This window comes from Xenia sp. Carnegie-2017, unplaced genomic scaffold (assembly GCF_021976095.1).
Source record: "Xenia sp. Carnegie-2017 unplaced genomic scaffold, XeniaSp_v1 HiC_scaffold_22, whole genome shotgun sequence".
Lineage (NCBI taxonomy): Eukaryota > Metazoa > Cnidaria > Anthozoa > Malacalcyonacea > Xeniidae > Xenia > Xenia sp. Carnegie-2017.
Genome location: NW_025813485.1, coordinates 5,797,608 through 5,819,915, shown reverse-complemented (window position 1 = coordinate 5,819,915; position 22,308 = coordinate 5,797,608). Strand labels below are relative to the sequence as shown.

Genomic DNA, 22,308 nt, shown 5'->3' with positions numbered 1-22,308 from the left:
TTACATTGACGACATAATAAATATACAAAATTAAATCAAGATTTGACTCATGCAAGATCTTGCAAGATATTAGGCATGATTTTACTCATGCAAGATCTTGCAAGATATTAGACACGATTTTACTCATGTAAGATCTAGAAAGACATTAGGCATGATTTTAGTTCACTTTTTAAAGAAAACACCTAAAATATGTAACAATAGAAACCAAAAATGTCGAAATGCGTTTACTTGAATCATACCTTATTGGCAAAAATTAGAGAAACACAGCCAATAATAAATCTTTATATGTATTTATCGTGCAAAACAAAAAATTATTCACAAATTATTTTCTCCTTGTGAATGAACATGAACTAATCCTTCGACAAAATCACGGAGAATCCACCACATTCGCTGTTGGTCCTTGTACTATCTCAGGTCAATAGCATTCCTTAGAGTAATCTTCTCACAATATTTCATCTCTATATATACAAAGTTTGCAGAATGCATAGCATTCCTTAGAGTAATCTTCTCACAATATTTCATCTCTATATATACACTTTGAATCTTCTTTCAAATCTTTTGTGGTGATTGCTTCCTTTTCACTTTCGAAACCAGATTCCTCGTCCTAAAGGAAAGACGCAGGTAGTTATTTTCACATATCTTCAGCAACATCATGAACAGTTCCCGCTTTTATACACCACGTGAGCCAACGACATTTCAAACTGTATATGCGATTCATCGATATTTCTTTTGAACATATCTTCAGTAGACTCCGTGTTTTTAATGGATTATTTTTGTACTAGAGCCTCGTCCTCGCTAAAGCTTTTATCGTCGTCATCATGCTTGGAATAATTCGTGTTTTTATTGGTCATCGACTCCTCATCCAAAACTCTCGAGCGTACGTTAGTAGTTGGAACTACGTTCAATTTCATGAAGCTATGTTCAACCTGGCGTCGTCCTTTCTTTTCTATCACTCTTGATTTTGTTTTACTTTTGAAAGTTTCATTTTTAAGTATTTCTTCTACCTCAATCCACGAATTATAATATCTGCCATAAATATTAGGGCATTGTTTATGCACAAAATATACATATACAAAGTTATAGAGAAAAAGAAAAACATCTCTAACATTGTCATAGATATTACAAGTGGCGTAATAAAGTGCTTATGAGTTTGATATGCATTTGTAAACACAAGCTTAATAAGACAAATAGCGTGTCAAAAATATATGATTGAAAATTTGCTATGCGCATATTGAAGCACCAATTTCAGAGCTCGCTCCGTAAAAAATTAATTGAGAATTAATTCTCAGCATGCGTAGTCAACGGCACCAGCTCTCCGAGTGCATGATCATGACAACGACCAACTGTATGTAGAAGAAGCGATTATGGAGTAATTAGCTCGCTCAGTCACAAATTTTAAGATATATCATCTGCGCATGCGCAGTCTGCTTGAGCATGCGCAGTAGGCATGACCATTTGCCCAAGTTAATGGTCGTGGCAACGATCAACTGCATCTACTAGCATCGATTTTGAAGTAAATAGAATGCTTAGTAACAATTTAATAGAGAAATCCTCTGCGCGTGCGCAAGAGCATTGACTAATTGTTCATAGTCATGGTAACGACTAATTGTTCATAGTCATGGTAACGACTAACTATATGTACTTGCATTGCATTTGTGGCAATTAGCTCACTTAGTCGCAAACTATCAAAGAAATAATCTGGGCATGCGCTGTAGTGACATTGATAATACCACAACTTTCGTAAGCCTTCGAATTTTTGTATATATATATAAAGCCAATACTAGGTATAGTAGATGTCAACTAGCAGTGGAAGCTGGGTGCGATATAGTATGCAGTGGCTTAGGGGCCCACACTTCGGTGGCGACCGCACTCTCCCTGCGTACCCCGAGCAAAGCCTATCGCAGGCGATCTCGGGGTCTGATGGGCGGAAGCTTGCTACGTATTGGCATCCCCAAGTAGGATAGCGTGGAGCGGCCGAAATCTCCTACCGAAACGTTAACATGCAGCGTTCTAGTGCCTTACGCTTAAGAGGGTATCGGGAAGCATGGACCGAAAACGGGGTTTTTTTGCTTTTGAATTTTATCTTTTATCTATTTTTCTATCTTCTCATAAAAGAAAATAGAACATCCAAGTAATAGAAGATCCAAGAACATCAAACAACTTCTGCATCTTTGACTTATCATTTAAACCATCTCTAAGCATGTTTATGCGTTTTTTACTTGTTATCTTTTACAATGCCACTTTCTCATAACTCTCTCGTGATGAACGACAGCCTACTTATACAATATAACTCTCTCATCGTGAACGAAAGCATTCATGGGCTTCATGGAAAAAAGGGATGATCTACTTAGTTATAATAGTTTCTACAAAGATAACATTTAATAAACCAAGCAATTTGTGTCGTCTAAATTGAACCTCGCTTTGAACCATTACGCTATAAAATTTTGATTCATTTTGGATGATAAATTTCTTCTTACCTCACAATATTTTCATGATTCAATCTAGAAAGTAACTTCTCTTCTTGAGTAATTTTGCGATTGAACAGCACACCTTTGCTCATATTGCAAGATTTTACTCATGCAACATCTTGCAAAATATTAGGCAAGATCGTGTCAAGATATTGCAAGATTTTAGGCAAGATTTAGGGAAGATTTTATATATTATATATATTATTTATTCAGAAATGTATATTATTTACTTAATATTATCTACGTCAAACTTTTTTTAAGATTTGAAAATGCTCTGTCGTGTTATATGACCAAGTAGTTTCCTATAAACCTGGAATCCGATACTACAAGTAATTGCAACTGCTAAAATCCGGTACTACAATTGTTGAAGAACAAAGGTACAGAATTCCAGAAAATCTCAAACATTCTCTTGTTTTGTGATGAAAAAAGCTTACACAGAGTAAAGCCCTAAATTTATAGATCAAAATATATAATATATTAATATATAATATTACAAAGTGTACAATAATGTGCCCTCCCGGCTATCACCTTAGTAAAATGATGACTGCTGCACTTGGGACACAGGATGTACAGTTACACATTGTCGAAGAGGCAATACGGTATTACTTTAGTAGGAACTATCAAAACAAAACTGCAAGCACTCTTAAACGCTACAAAACTGTCAAGAAAGTGACGAGAAAATCGTATCGTACTTGGTCGTTGCCAAAAAAAACAGACTGAATGCTAATTACAGCATGTATTAACAGTTTCTACATAATACAATTAGTGAAGCCAATCAGCTGGTGAAATAGGTCTTTCAACAGTATATTATGGATTTCACCATAAACAAAAAATACAATATTGTAATGTGATATAATATTTAGGTTTGAAGATATGACTTTAACGTCGCAATCAGAAAATATTAAACAGCCATAAACTTTCTCGCTAAGTATGGATGAAAACTCTTCAACTAGTTCAGTGTAGCACTGATAGGTGCTAGAAATTTCAAATAAAGGACCACAAGTATGCGCAACAGGCCGATTGGCTAAACCCTTTAAGTCGGTGAACGTGATTTTCAACTTCATTTCTGGCAGACCCACACTGACTCCAGTGGTGAACTAAAGAAATGCAATGACGTCACTTCCATAAGATTTAATGAATTTGGTCAAGTGGTCCAACGTAACGTGTTCGTTGTCATTTTGCGGAGATGCATCAAGAAATTTAGTGACTTCATTCTGTGTAGGCTTTTTTCATCACAAAACAAGAGAATGTTAGAGATATTCTGGAATTTTGTACCTTTGATCTTCAACAATTGTAGTACCAGATTTTAGCAGTAGCAATTACTTGTAGTATCGGATTCCAGGGTAAAAGGAAATTACTTGGTCATATTATACTAAGGAGCATTTTCAAATCTTGAAAAAGATTGACGTAAATGATATTAAATATATAGTTTTATTTTACGTTTTTAACTATGTTGATTAATATTGTTGCCAATGAAGTGCCAGGCGGGAAACGGATTCTCAATATAAATATTAGAGCCTAACAAATAATTTAGAACATAGTCATGAACAATTTGGTTTTATGAAGTTTATTAAAATAGTGACGTTTCTTCTTGATTAAATATGATGATATAATATAATAATATAATATAATATAATAGTGACGTGATAATATAATATAATATAATAATATAATAGTAATATAATATTAATATAATATAATATAATAGTGATATATAATAGTGACGTTTCGTCTTGATATGTTGATTAAATCTACTTCATTCAGTAGTTATAAACTTGCAGTCTACCAAAATGTACGTATTGCGTACTAATTTTTTAAATGTATGCCGTTGTCATTTATAAACGGAGTGTTTTGGGAGATACACCCAAAGGCCAAGAAATAAAAAAGAAACGTGAATATTCAAGACAGCCACAATATATAATGCTGTGACGAATAACATCGCTTAATGGCCCCAAATGTGGACACTGTTTTTTTTTTCTAAAAAAACGAAATGGGAGGGAAAACCGGTGGATCCGGTAAAAAACCCTCCGATAAAAGAAAAGATGAAAAATGTAGAAAAATTTCCTTAAATTTTTGTAGTTTTAAGATGTTTCTTATTTTTTTAAATTTTCATTGATCCCGATGATCTACTTTAATATGCAGCGTAGTCTGATCGTGCATTACAGTCGTGTACAAATTCAAATTTATAGAGCGACATAAAAGCGGACTGACTACTCTATTGACACAGCAAACAGCAAATATTTTGTGCTCGAACAAAAGAAACGCAAACTTTAATAGAAAACAAAGAATGAAAGAGCGTAGAGTGATAACAAAAAAAAACGAAAAATAAAAACTAATATCAGGGACTAATATCACGAAAAATAAAACCATACGTATGAAAAAATTATTATGCAAAAATTATTCAGTACGTACGAGTTGACCATTCACATGCCAATAACAATGAAAAATAAAATGACCAAATTGACGTCATGACTTGCATTAAAATCATTTTTGATGTATACTAGACTTCATTCGATTCAAAATTTCCATGTTGCTCCTTTAAGGCCTTCATTAATAGCTGGCTTTCACTTGTGTGTTTTGTCAGAAAATTTGACAATTGTGAAAGTTTAGTTTTACGGAAATTTTTAAAGGTTGAATTTTAAAATGCGTTATACTGATAAACATTATGCATAAAAATGTCGCAAGTGTGAATCTTTCAATAAGGACACTTGCTTCTTGGTGCTTCCGTAGTCATTCATTCATTGTCCAGTTAGTAGGCCCACAGACATAGCTACTATATAAAAAACACGTTATAAACGTCAGCATAATTAATGAATAAAAACAAAAATTAAATATATTGAAAAGAACAAAACTTTAATACCTGATTTCAAAGCATTGTCCAGTAGGTCTCTTTCTTTTTTTCATCGTGCAGTGTTTAAATAGAACTTTTATGTATATCATAGAACTTTTTTGTAACATTTTTATCTTAGAAATTTAATGAACCCTACACGTGCAGCATTGCAATTTTTTTATAAATGTTAAATAAAATAAGTAAAAAGTAGCAAGTGAAAGCCAGCTATTTTCTCACCGCATGCGACATCTTTTATTGAACTTTCTTTTATTTAGGTGTTTTCCATGATTAAGGTTCAAATTCAGTAAAAATAGACCATCAGGATCTTTTTTAACTATCTCATGCAGTTACTCATACAGCACTTATCTACTCAACTTACAAACCACAAGACATGGATCGTGTTTTTCCACTCGCTTGTTTTCCATCTTCGTAGAGTATATTGCCTTTTCATAGTCCAATCATTTCAATGTGACTATTCACGTACACATGACGTTGTGCGATGTCCATTCAAAACGTCGTCCATTCCATACTCGAAGTTACCAGCATCATTAACCAATAAAGTAGCTACTGATATCATGAATCGCCATTTCGATAGATTAAATTTTGTAATGCACTCTTATGGTATCTTCAAGCGAAGGAAAAGGGATCACTTCAATACCCCATTTATAACATCACTCAAAGAATGCTTAGTGCAGAGTCGATCTTTGCTTAGTATCAGCAGACCACCTTTAGGTGGGCTCATATAATAATGGGGCCCATCATCATTATATGAACGAACAACTGACATCAACATAGAATCGAAACTACAATTTAACATTCTTGGTCATGAATCACCATGACACATGAGTAATGACAAACTAGTTAGAGTAATTGAAGTGAATGACACAGGCGGTAAAGGGACTTTCACAACTCTATCCATGTGGGATCTACAATATAAGAAAATATGAAACCCATGATTCGAAATGTCATGATTAATAACACTGCATATGACGTTGGTCTGCGTTTTTAAATTCTTAATCAGATATATTAAGAATGAGCAAATTACATTATGTTTTCTGTTTGACTATACAAATTGTAGAACATTCACTTACATTGCACGAATAGCTTTAGTCAGTTGACTTTGAACAATGCAACAAGAACTTTCAAACGATCAAAGGCTTAACATCGTAAACAAAGCATTTTACAGTGAAAGCTTTCATATTACAGGGCCTACCCTAAGACTAGTTGATTATTCCATGTAACTCATACTTCTGTACTTTGTCAGTAAAAAGACAGAATTTACCTTTCTTTCTACCACAGTTAAACTGAGTGACTAATTTTCCGTAGAAGTGAAAACACACGAATTTATATATGTTAACATATCTTAATTGACGTCATGACTATAATTTTTTATTGTGGTTGGCTCCTTAGGAGTATGTCACCTTTCAAAAGGACAATAAGTAATCCTTTAATGCGTTTAAACAAAAAATCATTAGAATCATCAGATTTTTTGCGTTTTAATGTCGTTATGCAAAGTAACGATGCATGATGTTGTAAGTTAAGATTCATGAGACGATAATGAATTTAGAAACGAGACTTTAATCTTGTCCAAATGTTCAATGAATCTTGCAGTCATATCTTGCTAGGTTGAGGTTAAGAGAGGGTTAAAGGGCGTTCTGGTTGACGTCACCAACATCTTAATCATTGATCTTAATGCCCCAAATCATAATATTTGCGTTATATAATAGGCTGAATAAATTTAAATGATTAATGTTTGCGTAATATTACAGAAAAATGGTCTATTGTCGTTTGCATTTTACGTATAAAAATGAAGATAGAGCATAGTTCTTTTGTTTGGCAACACTACGTCTTTTAAAAAATGAGATTTGATAAATATCACGTAATTTGTTCAAGTACGAACAATCAACGTTAATCATGTGGAACAAATACATACAATGACATGCTTAACATAATGTATAACAATACTATAATATGAAGACTCATGTTTAACTCAATATTTGAGAAAGAAACATGAAATTTTTATTTGAAAAGTAATATTTTGAATTTGTCATAAATTCATCATCAGACTCAAATTTTACTTTTTAGCAGTCGAGAAACATCTGGACAAACAGAACGCCATTAAACCCTCTTCTACCTCAACCTAGCAAGACACGACTGCAAGATTCAATGAATATTTGGACAAAATTAAAGTCTAGTTTCTAAATTTATTATCGTCTCATGAATCTTAACTTACAACACCATGCATCGTTACTTTGCATAACGCCATTAAAACGCAAAAAAAACATCTGAAGATTCTAATGATTTTTTTTATTTAAAAGCATTGCAGGATTACTTATTGTCTTGTGAAAGGTGACATGCTCCTAAGGAGCCAATCACAATAAAAAATTTTAGTAATGACGTCAATTAAGAAATGTTGACAATGGAAAATTAGTCAATTTAACGTTGTAGAAAGAAAGGTAAATTCTGTCTCTTTACTGACGAAGTACTGAAGTATGAGTTACATGGAATAATCAACTAGTCTTAGGGTAGGCTCCGTAATATGAAAGCTTTCTCTCAGTACAGGATTCAGCGTTAGTCAAGATAAATTATAGCTGCTTAATTTTAAATTCAAAGTACATTTAGAAAAACACTATTGCTTTTGAATTTCTAAACAATATAATTTAACAAATGGACTTGCCTCTAAGGTACTTAGAAATGTAAATATATGCCAAAATGTTCTGCAGTAATTTATTTTCCTCCACTACTTTCACTGTAAAATGCTTTGTTCACGATGTTAAGCCTTTGATCGTTTGAAAGTTCTAGTTGCATTGCTCAAAGTCAACTGACTAAAGCTATTCGTGCAATGTAACACCTGTGGCGTGGTGGCGGGGGACAATCCCCCCCCGGCTGCTGATTTTGGGGGGCGCTGAAATGAATACGAGTCATCAAGTTTTAAATTTGTGCTATAGAGTTATTTCCACAGTTACAATATGCTGTGTATGAAGTTAACTTTAAGGAAGAAAGGATGTCGACAGACCAAAATGAAATCTTGTCAGGGGGTCGATTTACAGTCAATTAAAGAATAAAGTTATTGAGGAGCATGCTAGATGTTTCTTTTGTGGCCACAACACCTGATTTGTCACAATGACTGTAGACAACATACACGCAGGAGCGAAACTAGAACGCTAATTGGGGGGGAGGCGAATATTTTTACATTCAGCTCTGCCAGGCTGATTTCTTTTGAAAAACCTTGCCAACGCTAGCAAAGGCATTAATATAAATATGCTTTATTATGAAAAACAAATAACGTACAGACATATATTTACTTGATGATATTTGGTTTTTAATTTAATTTCTTTTTTATGAAGATTCATGTTAGTGTTCTATAAAATAATAATAACAAAATTACTTTAAAATAGCTATAAGAAAAGGTGAAAGGGGAGGAAAATTTGTTTTGGCAACTGCAGTAAAATTATGCCAACACGTCACTGCTAAGAAGTTTGTATTAATGTTTGTTGTATTTTTTTGGCAGGCTGTTTGAAACTAAAGGTTTCCAAAAGTCTGCAACGACTGTTTCTTACCGTTAGATACTCCTTAGCGATCTCCTAAAAAGGCTGTCCAAAGTAGTACGACATGCTATGGATTTGTGTGAATAACATAAAAAAGCATTGTTGAACACCAACATTGTTCAAACGTAAAAGAACTAACAACCATGCTTCGCCAAAATAATGGAGAGATCTTAGCATGTCTGTAAGGTAAACACATTGCGGCATATAGTTTTGTAATAAAAAAGCCAACGACAGTATAACAACGACATATTTCGGTATTCTGTGTACCATCTTGAGGATGGAAATAACTATCATTTAAATGGCAAAACTTTTAAAAAATCCAACCTACTAAATAACAATTGTAGTATAGGACTCGCACATATGTTATCAAAGTATAAGATAGTAGATTATTGTAGTTTAAATTGTAATTGGGTTTTTTATATTGTAAATGATTTCAATATCTTTTTTATGCTTCAGTTGATTTACCTAATTGTTAATTAGTATGTTAGATTATTTAAAAGGTTCGCCATTTAAATGATAGCTATTTCCATCCTGAAGATGGTACACAGAATACCGAAATATATGCCTAAAATCTTGAAAAATCCTGCATGAATAAGATCTTTGCAAGACCTTGAAAAAATCTTGTAAACATGGCAAGATCTTGCAAAAAATCTTGGACAAAATCATACATGACTAAGATCTTGGCAAAACCTTGAAAAAATCTTGTAAGTTCTTGACAAGATCTTGCGATATTTTTAGTTAACTTTCCAAGACCTTACCGTGATGTTACCAAGATCTTGCTAAGATTATGCAAGAACTTGCTAGATTATGTATATACTTGTTAGATTTTGTGCTCGATGTTGCCAAGATCAAAAAAGATTTTTCCATGATCTTATCATATCAATAGTGCCGATGTTTGGCATTTTATAATAATGTATATACCATGAATATTGTCAATATAATTAATAATGTATGTCAACATTGTCAATGACGCTAAGACTTCCAATAAAATCTACAACGGGCTAACGTCTATACGTCAACAACAATTGCGACGTCTGCAGCAGCAGTAGCACAAAATGAAATTTTTATAGTTTGAACATACCACCAATTATTCTTTGCAACACTACAAAAATTTTATGATACACTAATTACAAGTAAATTATAGAGTAGTTGAAAAATTTATTTCTAAACCAATGCATTTGTACTAAACCCACGTATTATTAATCCACTCATTCACCAGCACATGACGATCCCAATGGTAGAGCACATTCTAAGACTTTCAGTAGTGGTCGAAATCATCATAGCCATCAGCTTCATCTTCAAATTCGAGTGAAAAATATTACAGTAGAAAATAGGAATGAAATAACATCAGAAATTTGAAAGAGGAGCAAAAGGATGACATGAATGTCTGTATAAATTATATCATCAATGATTATGTTTTTAGCACTTCCTTACCCTGACCATATTCCTGTCCCATTAATTGCACAGCACTCAAATGTGAATCACCCTCATTGTCGACTTCATCATGATCGCACTCCTGATCTTCGTAGTTAACTGGACCATTCTCTACCACCAAACTGCTATCGACTTTTGGCGATTCGATTGCGTTTCGGTCGGTGATGCTGTCAATGTACTGAAAATACAGAGAAAAGAACTTAACTAACACCATCACGTTAAACTTTATGGGTAAATCAGTGTTAGCATCTTTACCTTCATTTTTTTTGTTGGCAAGATGGGAAGTACACTTCTATCTCTGAAAAGAATAATTGAAGCGTACATTAAGAGACACAGAGGTTAACTGCGACGTTCTAAGTACATACGTAATACATGATGACACACAAGGTCCATATGTGAACATCTCTATCACCTCAAGAGTCATTTCGACATTGAAGGTTATTTTGATTACATCGGTCCTCTACATATATTTCACTACTACTGGTGCTGTCTGCTGTCACTGGCGTAGCCAGCCAGCTCATTATTCCAGCTACATAGGTTAATTTTTGTGGATTTTCTCACTGTGAAAACATTAGATTTCTAAAGAAACAAATGTATAGCAGGCCTAAAGCGGGCTGGGTGCGACACTACTACTGCTGGATGTATTTAAACGGTAAATGATTCCATACTTTAGAACGATTTGAAACAAGGTATTGAAAATACTAAATGGTTCCTAGTATAGTAGAAAAATGTACTTTATTCATGAAAATGGGCTTCTAAGAAGTAATTTCCCAGAAAAACATTGGTTGATCAGAAACCGGGAACTCAACAAAAACAGAATGTAAACCAGCATTGTGTGGAGTATTGATGTAAAAATAGTAAAGAATTTTTATATTCTTTTCTAAACGTATACCTTTTCCTTCCGGTATATCTGACAGGGATGATAGGTTTCACTGCCTGAATAAGGTTAGCAACCGCTGCAAAATTTGTCCGCTCTGGCTCTTCACATGCCGAAGGTTTCTCGAGCTCCGTGTCTTTATTTAGATTACGTAAAACATCATAATTTATTTTGTTTGAAATCTTCTTCTCTATCAACATCTTTTCCACTGCTTCGCCAACAGAATTCGCTTTCTCTTTCGTCTTACGTTTGTAAGGCTTGCGACGCTTCTAAAAACTCGAAAAAAAATTATGAATAATCGATAATGGCGAAGACTGATGAGAATTTTTCTACCTTTTTGTTAGGATCTGCCTCTTCTCGTTCTCTTTCTTCCGCTTCTCTTTCCTGCTTTTCTAATAAAATTAAAGAAATGACTTTTTTTGAATATGTTTTCAAGAAACACATGGAAGGGTGGGGAAAGGGGTATCATCGGCCAATTGCACATTCAAATGACTTCTTAGAAATTCAAATTAGTACTTTAAAAGAAAAATAATCACAGACTCGAGTATAGTGGAAAAATACAAAAAACACTGCCTTTTGACTCGTAATTTTAATCAAACATTACATGTTTCAAATATTTATTTCATTTCACCATTGACTCCAATTCAATTTTGATTCATGTATCACAAGGTAAACATCAATTGACTTCACGGCAAAAAAACAAGCTATTGTCTAAATAAGAAGTTGTTGTCTTGTAGTCGACAGTTTACATGTATTGGCTAATAGTCTAAATAAGCAGTTGTTGTCTTGTAGTCGACAGTTTACATGTGTTGGCTAATAGTCTAAATAAGCAGTTGTTGTCTTGTAGTCGACAGTTTACATGTGTTGGCTAATAGTCTAAATAACCAGTTGTTGTCTATGTATTGGCTACTTTGTTTTTACACATAGTGGACGCACACCTGGCCGATAATATCGCCAAGGTAACGAGTTCGGAAATGCATTTGTTGAAAATGGCTGAAGAAGAACGGACAACATGTCAATAATATAGACTGAAAACTTGCGCAGTATACTTAACCAACTAATAGAGCTCGTATCAATCAACCGCCGGACCTCTTTTCACAGCTCTAGGAGCACCTACCTCCTTTGTTCACAATTTATCAGAAGAATTATATGAGCATGCGCAGTTCACTAAACCAACTGTTCGATTTTATAGTTCTCGTGAAAGGAATGTCATTTGAAGAATGTTATTTGCAGTGCGGTGTTTGAAATTAAATGAAGATATGATCTTCGCAGATCATATCGCTTTTCTCAGAAAAACATGAGCCCAACAAAATTGACCTGCTCTCCACTGTGTGAATTCATAGCTCAGTTGGTCAGAGCACTGCACCGGCACCGCAGAGGTCATGGGTTCGAATCCCGTTAAGTCACCTGAATTTTTCAGGTTCATGAGACAATTGCTTAAATTGTCCAGCGAAGTGCGAAGATCATATCTTCATTTAATTTCAAACACCGCACTGCAAATAACATTTTTCAAATGACATTTTCAATTAGTTGATATGTTCTAAAAATATAACGCGCTCATTTACTGTTCATCATGGACGAGAGCATCCATGGGCTTCATGGAAAACAAGAAAAATCTGCTTTCCTTGTTCATTTAATGTTGAAATAAATAATTGAGTCCAAGACTTTAAAGTTTTACAATTATAAAAATTCATAAGCCAATCGAAAGGATAGGGTGTTCCGAAGTAAGATCCTTTTCATAAACAATATTCAAACATTACAAGATTTACGATGATTTCAAAAAATTTTGTGATCTTGACAAAATGGCTGACGAATTGTTACGTAAATAGGAAAACTAAAATTTCCTAAGCAACCGTACAATAAATGCAGTAAAACGTTACGGCAATTGGATCGCTCTTAGGATTTAAAAACGCTTAATGGCAGAAGCGATTTTAGAAGTAATTCCCAACCTTTAATCATTTCTAAATACTCTTTGTTTTCCTCCATCCAAATTTTCGTCTTCACTTCAACTTCTGTTTTAGTCAAAATAAACTGCCAACGAAAACATCGACAGTGATGGTTTAAACAACTTGATTCACAATGAAATCAATAATTAAGTGGAAAACAAACATTGTCTAATTCATCTTCGTCGAGATCATCCAGCTTTTCTTCGACGACTTCTTCTTTATCATCGTCTGGAAATGGGAATTTATAATATGTGCGAAGTAATATATCGACGTCAATTATAGCTTATATCTAAAAAGAATGCTCGAAATGAAATGGATGAGAAAAATTCAACAACAAACCTTTCCGAAGACTACTTTCTAACAACGAATCATTCATGGAATTAGAAACCATGCGGATAGCTGAGTCATTTTCCTGTCGTAATTTCAAAATATCCCCGTTAGCAGAATCATCATAAGAATTCTTTTCTCCGATATTATGCGAGCCACTCAAATCTTCGCCTATTTCCACGTCATTTGTTTTATTTACCAATTCACTTGAGCTGCAATTGGCTATCGAACAAGAACCGTTCGTGCTTCCTTGAATACCAAAATCATCAACATCACCCATTTCATTCGAGATATCATCGCTTACTCCGGCAGTTAAACCGTTATCACTTATCTCTTCAGCATAACTGGCATCAACGGATCTGGATGCTTCCGATGTTAGCAAATTGTCTGTACTCTGTTGTGAAGGGTCCCATCGCTCTTCGTTAACATCTGCAGAGCACTCACTTAACACATCGGAATCTGCACATTGTGAGCCATACGTTTTCGAGGTATCCCTTTGCGATTTAGTCTTGTTAAGTCTTTCATCGATCTGACGTCTCAAATCTTCCAATTCACCATCCAAATTTTGTTTCTCATTATCTTAAAACACGCATAAAGTTAAACGTTTGTCAAATTAAACGTTTTCAATTATGGCGGATAACACAGTACAAAAGTCTACTTAAGCTTAAAAGCCAGTGGTTTCGCTGATCAACTAAAACATAAATACACTTGAAAATCAATAAATTGATGGATGAATTAATGCATTTTACTCAAAACAAACTGTTGAAGCAGAGGCTCAATTACTCAAGTAAAGCATACCATTCAACTCTCCCAACTGTTGTTGTTTCTGCTTCAATCTTCCTTCGGTAAAACATGGCGGATCTTGTTCCTCTTCCAGGTCGATAGTATTGAACTCGTCAATAGTAAGCTGTCCCGATGGAGTCTTTTTGAAATCACCCAATCTCTTTCGGATTGTCGTGTTGCTCAAGCGTACAACTTTTACCACCTACGTGAGTATTAACGATGGTAAAATACCAAATACCAGTTACAGTACAAGAAGATATAAACCTACATACCTCCTTGATCGTTCTACTGAAACCATGAAGTCTGGCTGACACCAGTATTGCCGCCCCACATAAGCCTGAAGGACGTCGACCATATTGGATCCAATCCCGTTTCATGCGACTGACAAGTCGTAGAGCTGTGTTGGCGACCTCGTTTTCCTTTTCGCCTAATTGGAACTTGTGGCAAAAGCGATGAATGTACAAGCATGGATCTACAAGAAAACAGAAAGACGTTCAGTCTGCAAGCTTTAAAAGAGAAGTAGCTTCCTTTCAATACCATCGACATTAACACTGACCAAGAACAGGAAGATTTATGCACAATTCATGCTGAAGTTTTAGGTAGACCTTTCCCAAAGTCATAACATCGACCTGCAATTATATATAGATGCGTGACTTTTAACGACGAGATAAAATAGAATCATGCATTATACATAGTATCATATGTACGTATAGCATCACATTGTAAACATAGAATTAAATACATATAATTGTTACATTACTTGCAAGACATCACTGAAATCAATGAGAAGGTCTAGTATGAAGTCAAGGAAATTAAAGACTTTTACCATTTCATTAAGAAAGAAATCTGTGGTAATATATTGCTTCTTTCAGATAAATTTTCCAGGTAGGAGATAGAGTACACAGGTATGATCAGGGCTGTAGTACAATTAATACTTAGGGTGTTGTGGCGCAACTCTGTTGCATCTGTTATATGTACATACCTAAGCACAAGTCTACTTACTTTATATACTTGTTAATTTTCAATTCTTAAAAGTGATGAATCATCTTTTATCCATGCGCTAACAATCAAAATTTAAAAAAAACCCACTTTTTAACCTTCTTACAACTAAAAATATCCATAATGGAAATTTCAAACCAATTCAACTCAAAATTATTTGAATTTAAGAAATGATTCAAATCATTAAAGTGAATATATTTTGAGCATGGTTAAAAAGAATAAAAAGCTAAATCATGATTTTTAACCCATTAAAACTCATACAATTGCTTTACAATTTTAAGTAGGTAGAGCTTATATACATATAGCAAGTGGAGTATATTCCTCATTGTGTTTGCAATATTCAACAATTTAGCTACCGAAAAATCTTTTCTTTAAATTATGATTGTTGAAGAATGAAACAATTTAAAAAGGATACGAGGTGTTTTCTCAGTTCGACAAACCAAATAAAGGCACGCTGCAGCTACATGACCTGTCCTTCTTCCTTTTGTCAATCGCTTGCTTACAGCAAGTTTTAAAAACATGTATGCACTCTCAACACAATGATTATTCAACTGAAGCTGATTAGCGAGTGCTGCCAAACGCTTTTTGCCTAAAATTGTAATAAAACACTCTCAAGAGATCAAATTAATCTGAAAGGTCAATGCTTTAATGTGCAACCAATGTTGCATCCTGGTTTTGATGCAGATTAAATTTGGAAAACAGAGACAGTGGCACAAACAAATTTGTATTTCTGGAGGTGGTGTTTCAAAAACATATCTGTACTATATGCGTGTTCAATGAATATCATTTAGATACAGTTCAAACCTGATCAAGTCATTAAGTTTTTTCATACTGAAAACCAAATTTGATTTTATACACACCATTTTCTAATGTGATAGCCCTTGACTCTCGTCCATAGCCTTGTCTAAATCCAAAACCTTGACCAACTTTATTACCTACACGTATTACAAAAATTGATTAATCATACAAGCTCAAAATTATTTATTGAACATTCAATAGTTTGAATGAAAAGAGTCATTTGCCTTTTTGTCTACATATTGTAAAATATAATGAATGGGAAATTCCATGTCACAGACATTTCCATGTTTGCTAACCAACAACATTCACATGGATATTCTGTTTCCTTGAATAAATGATAGTTTTCTTTGCAACAAACATTATATAGTTGCAGTAAGAGACATAGCACATTTGTCAAGTATCAATTAATATTTGTAATATTAAGGCGAAATTTGTTTTGCATAGCTTCCTTCGATTTTTAAAATGAAAACTGAAAATTAGTGACTAAACATAATAGGAAGACTTAAAATAGGCATTTTAAGCTCAAACACTGTATTTATTATGACACACCAACTTCAGCTATGACATCATATTGCTTTTTTCAAAAAGATAAAAATTTACTCATATTCCTCCTGCAACATTATGAAAAAGTTGAATTTTCAAAAAAATTCAATAGTTGAATTTGAAGGATTGTGCTTGGTTTCTTCTTAAAATCAATTTTATAAATCAACATAAAGTGCATTTTAACACGAAATTGCCCACAAAATTTATTAAACTTCTTTTAATTTGTTAAACTAACTTTTTTATCTCAGTCCTATATACATATCAGTATGCAATCTTCTTTCAGAAGAATTCTTTAACTACATGCTTGACAACCTTAAGAACCTTCGAAAACAGTAATTTGAAAACAGTAATCAGCTTTGCTTTGAGAAGCACCATTGCCATGGTGAAAGGCCAAAATTTATAAAGTTTCCGAGAGTTCTGAAACACAAGAAACTTAAAAACCGCAGATAAAACTAAAAACCCAAGAGAAAAAAGAGAAATCCAAGAGTTATGAAAAGAAAAAAGCGTTTTCTCAAAAACTATTTAACTAAATCAGCATATTTTATAGGCACCCAACATATTAACAAACTTTTTGATTTTACGATCAATTCATGTCTGTAAAAACTCTAAAAGTGACTGAATTATACATTTTTAAACATAAGTTTGAACAATTCTGCTTACTTGTTGTCCTATGGGTCGACTGGATACAATACTTCACATGTATGATTTTAAACCAAATATAATAAGATACGTTTACCTTCACTGGACACAAATTGACCAATAACGCTCGTTCCACCAGCACTAGTTTCTTGAAAGCCAACTTCAGTGACTATCGCTCCCTCCTCTAACACAGACCCACAATTTGTACAAAATGTATCGCCACGAGAAGGATCAAAATCGATGTCACTACTTCCACACGTCGAGCAAGCCCGGGACATTATGTGGGCTAAATATCGGAATCAAACATTCAGAGCAACTTAAAACACTCTAGTTACAATTTACAACATTTACAATTTACATCGCCCATTTTCAATAGCTAATTTATTTACTGCCAGTTTATAAATATAGGCCGGCGCCATAGGCACAGAACTTTGAGTTTATCATCCTCACTGACCCTTAATGAAAATAGGTACGCGTGCGTACATGTCAGTAGCTTGTTCAAAAAACAGCGACAAAATGAAGTAAATTAATGAACATAATTCACATAATATTATGTTTAATGCCTTTTAAATGAAACTTTAATAAAAGGGTGAGATTTCAGGAATATGCTTTGTACTCACTATTTAGCTAACAGCAAAGTCATAACCCTTTCAGCATTTGTAATTTTGTCAAGCAAAAACGTCTTTGTTTATATTGTATGTCACGCGAATGTTCTTATGTGCTCGAATCAAGAAAAGTAAATTCCTTAGGATTTCTCCCAAAATTTTTTATTTTCTACTCTGGACTTCAGACTCGATCAGAGCAGTCTGAAGTTGCACCGTTTGCTGTACGGATCCGACTAAGTTCTGAGTGATGTGAATATAAGCCGCCACGAATGTAAGCTCAAATTACTCACATGTGTATGTTTTAACTAATCTGTGGAAAATAATAGAAATACCGTAGAAAGGCTCGTTTAGATTTGACAAAAATTCAAGCTTCAACTGTTTAAGGGGTTTTATGTTTTATTTGGTTGCATTACAGCGTCGGCATCGTTAGTGAGGTGCTAGCGAAGTTAATTAGAAAAAAAAACAGTTTGAAATGTAAGTATACCAAATTACAATCAACTTTGTTCCGCGTTAGAAGCGGTCTGGTGTAGGGTATGGCGAGTCTGTGCTCCAGATCATGTCTTAAACGGAGAAGTAACGTCAGCCAGATTTATGAAAAGAAATTGCATGGATTCATATTTTGTTATAATTATATGCTATGATAAATGAACCTAGTAAAACGGTAAAATTGTAACACGGTAAAATGAGCTTGTTACGTTCTGTGTTTAGTGATTTCTGTGCAATAGTTTTTTCTTTATTCATGTGTAGTGTCACGACTGCAAAATGCTTTTGCGCGTTGAATTACAAAGATTCTATTGCCATATTTATATGCTGTATTCATCGAAATTTAAAAAAATTCTTATTCTGTAAATAGTCCGTTGCCTGTGTAATCAAAATGTCCTTAGGGGCCGATTACTTGGACCGAGTTGTCCCAGCAAAGCGAGCTGACTCGTTTCCCATGTAATCACAATGCTGTTTTTAATAGTAATTATAAAAGAGGTCGCGGTATCGGTAAAATTGTCTCACCTCGGCTAGCCGGGACAACTCGGTCCATGTAATCGGCCCCTTAGATACCGCTGTTATTTTAGGCCGAGTCATGGCTTACAGTTCATTTAGAGAGGTGAACAAGGCGAAACACAATTTTCTTGTAAGAAAGATTATACAAGTTATACCTTGCATACCTAGGAACACATCTTTACTTTATGGGAAATGTTTTTCCTCCATCGACATCCCTTAGGAATTTCTGGAAAACAATCTGGTTTGAGCCGTAGATCAACACACCTTGGCATCTCTACATGAGATGTTCAGTTAGAAAAGGGGACAATATGTGACATGGGACAACATCTCATGTATGTGAAATAGCTCTGGTTTAATACTATTACAGTCAAATTGTCAAAATAAAAAGCTTCATCAATCAGAAAGACTCATTATCACTGGTTATAGTAAACAGCTTCTCATGTAATCAATATTAGTTTTCTCAAATCTTAAACAATGTGTAGTATAACTGTCTAAAGGCCCCAAAAATTTGTTTATAATATTGTAAATAATAGTATGGCACCTTATGGCTACAGATTTTTTGTCCAATGAAATACATTTGAAAAAATGTAGGATTTCGCTGCCATGTTACGGCCAAGATTCCCCAAGCACTAAAGAAATCATAGCTAAAAGTCCTTCGGCAACAACAATTTTAGAAGGATCAACCTGCATACCATACGCCACATTGACATAAATCGCATCAAATACTCACATAAATTGACTTTTACACTTCAGTTATCATTTACTTACGATTTTGGGTGAAAATTTCAACTGAGAAATCTCTAAACAATGATGGCTTGCTTTTCAACATCAGTGACTGAAATATATCTCGCGTCGCGAGGCGAGATCGTCTTCACAAACATTTACAATTCGTCCATAAATTTTTCACTTGAAAAAATCGCAATCTGGACAGCAGCATTCATGTCAATATATGAATTTGTAAAAGTTTTCCTAAATTTCTGTGGTGGCTCTGACTGTAGTTTCTATCATGCTTTAGCAAATTACTATGAAACGATCAATCATTCATGTCAGACAGTAAGCATGACCATGTTAGCTCAGTTGGCTATCAGTCGAAATCGGTCAAACCAATCACAGTTGTTAGGTTTTGTGTTGTAGCCATGTTCTTCTTTATTATAATTTGACTTACACCAACAAATGTTACAGATAACTATACGATCACATCTAATGTTCAACGTCTTCTATTTTACAATGATTTAACTACTTCTATTTATACAAAATTTACGTAAGATTATTTTGGGTTCTGATAACAAATATGGTTTATTGACGTCAACGGAAAACTACTAGGAACTATAAAAAATATTTTCTTGATAACATTATAAGTATCTCTTAACATTAGTCATCTAATTACTTACACTTGAATTAATGATTTATTAATTACGGAAAGAATATGAGAACATATCTTAACAACAGTAAGACAAAAATTTAAACGAACCAATTACACGAAAGCAATTGGACTCCCTTATCTCTCCGGCCACCCCGCTTATCAGTCGTGATTATTCCAGATCGTCCACTGATCTGACTATTGACCAATAGAATGGCTTAAACACATTTAATATAAACGACAAAGTTGTCGTTTATATTAAATGTGTATTGGCAATAGTGCTTTTACGAAAGAATGGCGTAAATTAGCGTTCTTGAACTCCGTTATCGGTCGAACCAGTCGAGCCACCCCACTTATCAGTCAGTCAGTTAATATAATTCAGATATGGTAAAATGTACTGATCTGTTTGCTAACGTGATATTTACGTACGATTTCAGAAATAAAACATAATTTTGACAATGAAATTCATACGATTATACATCGGCAATTCAATGATCACAAAAAATTGTAATCATTAAATTTGATAAGTAATTTTTGAACTATAAACATCGGTCGCGTGACTGATTTGACATACCCTAAATCCGCCCCTGGTTTTGACATACCCTAAATTCGCGTGACTGATTTGACATACCCTAAATCCGCCCCGGATTAAAAAACGCCATTTTTCCTTGATAGAAACTTTGAAATCTGGGCTGAATTCTGATTCCCTCGGCCTCATCCATGTGATTTTTCTGTCCTTTGCTTGAGTATCTTTTGAGAATACGTTTTTGTTAAATATGGACAACATATACACATTTTTCACAAATCATAACATGCAAATGAAAATCTTCTTTTAAGCTGCTGTTTTACTTTAATACATGTTGATAACTTTAAAGATATTCAATCATATCGAGATGACAACTATATATATATATATATTTCAGGCACTATGAAAATCGATCAAAATGACAAAACCATTTCATTCTTTAAAATATAAAATGCGAGTTTGCAATAGTTACTTGAAACTGGACTTTCAAGTTTTGTCTTTCTTGCGTTTGCTTGAACTTCGAAAAAAATATCTTTAAATACAGTGAAAAAGCAAAAAAGACAAAAACTGTCGAACGTGGTTAGGGATTTTTCTTCTTATGAAAGAAATTTTTTGCTAAGTATTTCTGTGTTATATTTTTTTATATATACACTGTCTTTTGGCAGTTTTATGATGCAAATATGTTTTTAACTCTTTTATAAGTAACAGCGGTTCTGTTTGTAATATGTGTAATAGTCAATGATAACACTATTTTGTACCACTTGACATACAAAAATACTATAAGTGCTTCATATTGGCAAAAGGGTGGATTGATTTCACAAATGAGGATCTCATTTTGTAGAAGATAAACGCTTTAATAACAGCAATTGGTCCATAAAAATGAAAGTTGGTATCAAGTCTTGGCTCATCGCTGTTGGCTGTGTGGGGACGTTGTATATTTACTTTATTCTAAAACCAAACAGATCTTTTGATATCATTGATCACGAACATTTACTTTCAAAATTCAACTTTTCTCAGTCTCCCACAAAGAATGCCAAACATGATCATCCTTCAATTTCACTCTATATGAGAATGTCAGGTAAAAGAGATGACCATAGACATAGATTTTACTGCAACATGTTGAAGACGATTCCTCTTTTCTGGCCAGGATGGATGGGCAAAATGGTTCTTGTACTTGATAATGAATCAGAGGAGGATCACACCTTTGGTGAAACACTATTGAATCAAACGAAAAAACATTTTCCCAATCAAACTTTCAAAGTAGAATACGAGCCACTACCAAAGGATCCGCTGGTTTTAACTTATCCTGGACAGCTAAATCTACCTGGTTATAATCGTCAGTTATGGAACAGCTTTTTCATAGATCTTTACGCCGATGACGAGGTGATAGCTTGGTTGGATAGTGATTCGCCATTCATTTTCCCAGTTACCCTGTTAACTATAAAGCCAAATGGCAAAGTAAGAATCCTTGGTTCAGAATGTGCAATGAAAGTTGCCTGGGGAGAATCATGGGCAAAAACCACAAAGTTGGCGATAGGACTGCCACAAGTTGCTGATTTTATGACATACTTTCCTGTGTACATCTACCGTGATACGTTTACACACTGCAGAGAGCACATATTAAAAACT

At 34.0% G+C, this 22,308-nt stretch overlaps 2 protein-coding genes and 1 long non-coding RNA gene across 3 annotated transcripts in view; 1 reads left to right on the top strand and 2 right to left on the bottom strand.

Moving 5' to 3' along the window:
* Positions 1-8,548: 8,548 nt before the first annotated feature.
* Positions 8,549-9,159, bottom strand: LOC124445557. Its single transcript, XR_006948193.1, has 2 exons — positions 8,859-9,159; positions 8,549-8,660 (listed from the first exon to the last, which is right to left on the bottom strand). It is a non-coding gene; the product is annotated as an uncharacterized LOC124445557 (long non-coding RNA).
* A 581-nt stretch (positions 9,160-9,740) lies between these two features.
* LOC124445551 (transcription factor IIIB 90 kDa subunit-like) lies at positions 9,741-17,616 on the bottom strand. Its single transcript, XM_046996269.1, has 15 exons — positions 17,290-17,616; positions 16,073-16,147; positions 15,628-15,801; positions 14,974-15,005; positions 14,770-14,842; positions 14,486-14,685; positions 14,229-14,415; positions 13,443-14,009; positions 13,267-13,331; positions 13,107-13,188; positions 11,491-11,549; positions 11,173-11,426; positions 10,536-10,578; positions 10,281-10,458; positions 9,741-10,142 (listed from the first exon to the last, which is right to left on the bottom strand). The coding sequence occupies exons 1-15, from the start codon at positions 17,468-17,470 to the stop codon at positions 10,105-10,107; spliced, it is 2,208 nt and encodes a 735-aa protein (XP_046852225.1). The 5' UTR covers positions 17,471-17,616; the 3' UTR covers positions 9,741-10,104.
* Positions 17,617-18,203: 587 nt separating this feature from the next.
* Positions 18,204-22,308, top strand: part of LOC124447146 — a 9,610-nt gene continuing 5,505 nt past the window's right edge. Inside the window, exons 1-2 of the mRNA XM_046998035.1 lie at positions 18,204-18,271; positions 21,521-22,227. Coding sequence (XP_046853991.1) covers positions 21,559-22,227 — 669 coding nt within the window. The 5' untranslated portion in view covers positions 18,204-18,271; positions 21,521-21,558. The remainder of the gene's footprint in view (positions 18,272-21,520; positions 22,228-22,308) is intronic.

What these genes read in the sequence shown, in the direction of transcription:
- LOC124445551 (XM_046996269.1), bottom strand. Translation starts at nt 17,470, where the DNA reads ATGTCCCGGGCTTGCTCGACGTGTGGAAGTAGTGACATCGATTTTGAT. An exon ending in ACGAAGATGAATTAGACAAT is followed by an intron (nt 13,189 to 13,266) that starts GTTTGTTTTCCA and finishes TTTCGTTGGCAG; the next exon opens with TTTATTTTGACTAAAACAGA. An exon ending in AGATATACCGGAAGGAAAAG is followed by an intron (nt 10,579 to 11,172) that starts GTATACGTTTAG and finishes TATTCTTTTCAG; the next exon opens with AGATAGAAGTGTACTTCCCA.